The sequence below is a fragment of the Arachis ipaensis genome, chromosome B02, assembly GCF_000816755.2.
Source record: "Arachis ipaensis cultivar K30076 chromosome B02, Araip1.1, whole genome shotgun sequence".
Lineage (NCBI taxonomy): Eukaryota > Viridiplantae > Streptophyta > Magnoliopsida > Fabales > Fabaceae > Arachis > Arachis ipaensis.
The window spans coordinates 59,842,260-59,845,999 of NC_029786.2; the positions used below are offsets into that span (position 1 = coordinate 59,842,260).

At 39.4% G+C, this 3,740-nt stretch overlaps 1 protein-coding gene across 1 annotated transcript; it reads left to right on the top strand.

The window, feature by feature from the left end:
- On the top strand, positions 1,530-2,663 carry LOC107627281. Its single transcript, XM_016330129.1, has 3 exons — positions 1,530-1,659; positions 1,738-2,041; positions 2,126-2,663. Exons 1-3 carry the CDS (start codon positions 1,530-1,532, stop codon positions 2,661-2,663), a joined length of 972 nt encoding a protein of 323 aa, XP_016185615.1.

Below are 3,740 nucleotides of genomic sequence, written 5' to 3' on the forward strand. Positions count from 1 at the left end.
TGGTGATAATCTAGATTAAGCATTTTCTTTTTCTTTTTACTAAGCACACTAACTGTTTGAATTTTTGCTTAAGCTAACCTTAACATAACTCTAGCAATAGAGTTGATTGTTTGTTATTTCTGGTGTTGTATGTATGACAGAAGCAAGGAGAGAAGTCTCCACCTCTGGTGACATTAATGAGAAAACTCTTCTAAGAATAAGAAGAGAAGCCAGAGGAATGGAAGTCATTGGTGAAGAGGAATCAGAGGAAGAGATTCAAGAGATGGAGGTGAATGCCCCAAATGCACAAGAGGGAGTGGCTAACAATGGCCAGCCTCAAAGGAGGGTTCTAGCCTCCAATACTTTTCCTAATCCAAGGCATTGAGGGAGTAGCATCCTCACTCCAAATGTCAATGCAAACAACTTTGAATTGAAGCCTCAACTCATGACATTGGTGAAAAACAACTGTTCTTATGGAGGAGGCCCTTTGGAGGATCCAAACCAGCATCTATCTACCTTTCTGAGGATATGTAACACAGTGAAAACCAATGGTGTGCATCCTGACATTTACAAGTTGTTGCTATTTCCATTTTTCCTGAGAGACAAAGCTGCTCAATGGTTGGAGGCATTTCCAAGGGAAAGCATTAACAATTGGGAGGATTTAGTGAACAAGTTCCTAGCCATGTTCTATCCTCCCCAAAGGATCATCAGACTCAAAACAGAGGTCCAAACATTCACTCAGATGGATGGAGAGTCGTTGTATGATGCTTGGGAAAGATACAAAGCTTTACTTAGGAAGTGTCCACCAGAGATGTTCAATGAATGGGATAAACTTCAAAACTTCTATGAAGGATTGACATTGAGAGCTCAAGAGGCACTTGACTACTCAGCAAGAGGTTCACTACAACTCATGAAGACAGCTGAGGAGGCTCAGAACCTCATTGACACTGTAACAAATAACCAATACTTCTATGGTCACCAAAGGCAACGCCAACCAGCTCAAAGGAAGGGTGTATTGGAGCTGTAAGATGTGGATACCATCTTAGCTCAAAACAAGGTAATGCATCAACAGATTCAACAACAGATGGAGATGATGGCCAAGAGGATTGATGGACTCCAAGTTGCAACAGTGAATACTCCCAATCAACCATCAAAGGGGCAAAATGAGGAACTCTATGAAGAGCAGCAACAAGAGAAAGTCAATTATATGCACAACCAAGGAGTTAATCAGAATGAATTTCATGGAGATACCTACAACTCATCCTGGAGAAACCCCCCCTAATTTAAGGTGGGGAGACAATCACAATTAAAACCAACAGCCTTGGCAGAGAAACTCAAACCAAAACAACTCCAGAAACACAAACCATCAAAACCATCAAAACACTAACCAAAACCAATACAGAAAACCACAAAATAATCAACCTCAATCTAATAACTATCCATCCAACAACCCATCTAATACCCAAAATAACTATCATTCACCCTCAACATCCCATAATCAACCATAACTACCTCAAGAATCTCAAAGGATCTCCAACTTGGAGATACTGATGGAAAAGATGATGAAACATCAAGAGCTAACCAACAAGAACTATGAAGCTTCAATGAGGAATTTGGAAAGGCAGATTGGCCAATTGTCTAAGCAAACAGTGGCTGAAAGAGCACCCAATGCATTGCCAAGTGACACCATTCCCAACCCCAAGGAAGAATGTAAAGCCATCCAATTAAGGAGTGGAAAAACTTTGGTGAATGACATAGAAGCCACCAAGAAGCCAACAGAGAATGACAAGACCAGCAGTAAAGAGCAAGTGACAATTGAAGAAAAGAACCAAGAAAGGCTCAAGGAAAAAGAGGAACTTCAAGTTTCAAGGAAGGGGAAGCAGATTATGAAGGAGCCATCACAAGAACAGAGGAAGATAGTGAAGTCTTATAACCCTCCTTTGCCATACCCTCAAAGATTGCAGAAAGAAATCAAAGATCAACAGTTCCTCAAGTTCCTAGAAGTCTTTAAGAAGCTGGAGATCAATATTCCACTGGCTGAAGCTCTAGAACAAATGCCTCTGTATGTAAAATTCTTCAAAGAGCTCATCAATAAGAAAAGGAGCTGGAATGAAAAGGAAACAGTGATCCTGACATAAGAATGCAGTGCAATGATCCAAGAAGGCATCCCACCAAAGCTCAAAGACCCTGGGAGTTTCTTCCTACCTTGTACCATTGGTGACATAATCATTGACAAGGCACTGTATGATTTGGGATCCAGTATTAACCTCATGCCTCTGTCCATGATAAGAAGGCTATCTATAGACAAAGTGAAGCCTACACAGATGTCATTAGAGCTAGTGGATAGATCTCTGGTGATTCCCAAGGGGGTGATTGAAAATCTCTTGATCAGAGTAGGAAAATTCATATTTCCAGCAGACTTTGTAATCCTGGACTTAGAAGAAGAGGGGGATGATTCTATCATATTAGGAAGACCTTTCCTGACCATTGCAAGGGCCATCATTGATGTTGAACAAGAACAAATGACCTTAAGGGTAAATGATGAGAAGATCACCTTAAATGTCTTCCAGGAAGTACAACATACCGTTGAAGATAATAGGTTATTGAAATTAAATGAGTTGGATGAGTTTAGATTGGAAGCCTACGAAAATGCTAAGATATACAAGGAAAAAGATAAGAGATGACATGACAAAAGGATCTCAAAGAAGGAATTCAAACCAGGACAGCAAGTACTCTTGTACAACTCCAGACTCAATGTTTTCCCTGGCAAACTCAAGTCTAAATGGACTGGCCCCTACTTGGTGACAAAGGTTCTTCCTTATGGAAGCCTTTGAACTGCTAGATGAAGCCACAAAGAACAATTTCACAGCAAATGGTCACAGGGCAAAGCATTACTTGGGAAGCCATTGGGACAAAGAGAAGGAGATTCAGAAATTTAGCTAAGCAAGAATGAAGGATGTCAAGCTAGTGACATTAAAAGAGCACTTGTTGGGAGGCAACCCAACCAAAGGTAGTTTTCTTATCTTAACTATTTTAATAAGAAGGTTAAGTGGTTTTATCTGCATTGCAAGGAGCTAAGTTTGGTATTGCACACCAAAACAATTTAAGGGTGAATGAAGGATGCTAAGTTTGGTGTTCCACCAAAAATCTCATTTAAAAACACAATTCAACCCTCTGCATAGCTGGTTACTAGCTCCAAGCAATCAGGATAACCACTAAACCACTGTCTGTTTTCTAGTTTTAGCTGTATTACTTTCAACAAAAGCACAAAGTTTCATGTAATTGATGCAACATAGACAGTAGCAAGGGACTAAGTTTGGTGTTCCCCACCAAAGTAAGTTCAAGAAACTACAATAGTTCATGCATGCTAACCATTTGCCTAAGTGCTTGGAAAAACAAGCAACTTCTAATAATTATGCAGAAAGACATTCAACCTCTTGAAAGAATCATCACCAAAGGAAATGCAAAAGTAAAAGATGATGATGACAAAAGGAAAGCTGCAAGACACCCCTGAGAGGTTGTATTGTCACAAAATTCACGTTACCTTAAGATATTCTGAATGAGAAGTTACTGTTTACTTTGATGTTTAGTTCAAATAATGCAAACTTTGATGTCTGCACTAGTTTAAATGCTTCTTATCACTCAACTACTTTAAATTCATGTTTTGTCTCCATTTTTGCATCAATAAGAGAAAATGTTTGAAAAAGAAAGTGAGTGTCCAATGTTGTAGGAATTAGAATGAAACTTGTGGTGGTGATTGC

What these genes read in the sequence shown, in the direction of transcription:
- LOC107627281 (XM_016330129.1), top strand. Translation starts at nt 1,530, where the DNA reads ATGGAAAAGATGATGAAACATCAAGAGCTAACCAACAAGAACTATGAA. An exon ending in AGCACCCAATGCATTGCCAA is followed by an intron (nt 1,660 to 1,737) that starts GTGACACCATTC and finishes TGAATGACATAG; the next exon opens with AAGCCACCAAGAAGCCAACA. An exon ending in GCTCTAGAACAAATGCCTCT is followed by an intron (nt 2,042 to 2,125) that starts GTATGTAAAATT and finishes ATAAGAATGCAG; the next exon opens with TGCAATGATCCAAGAAGGCA.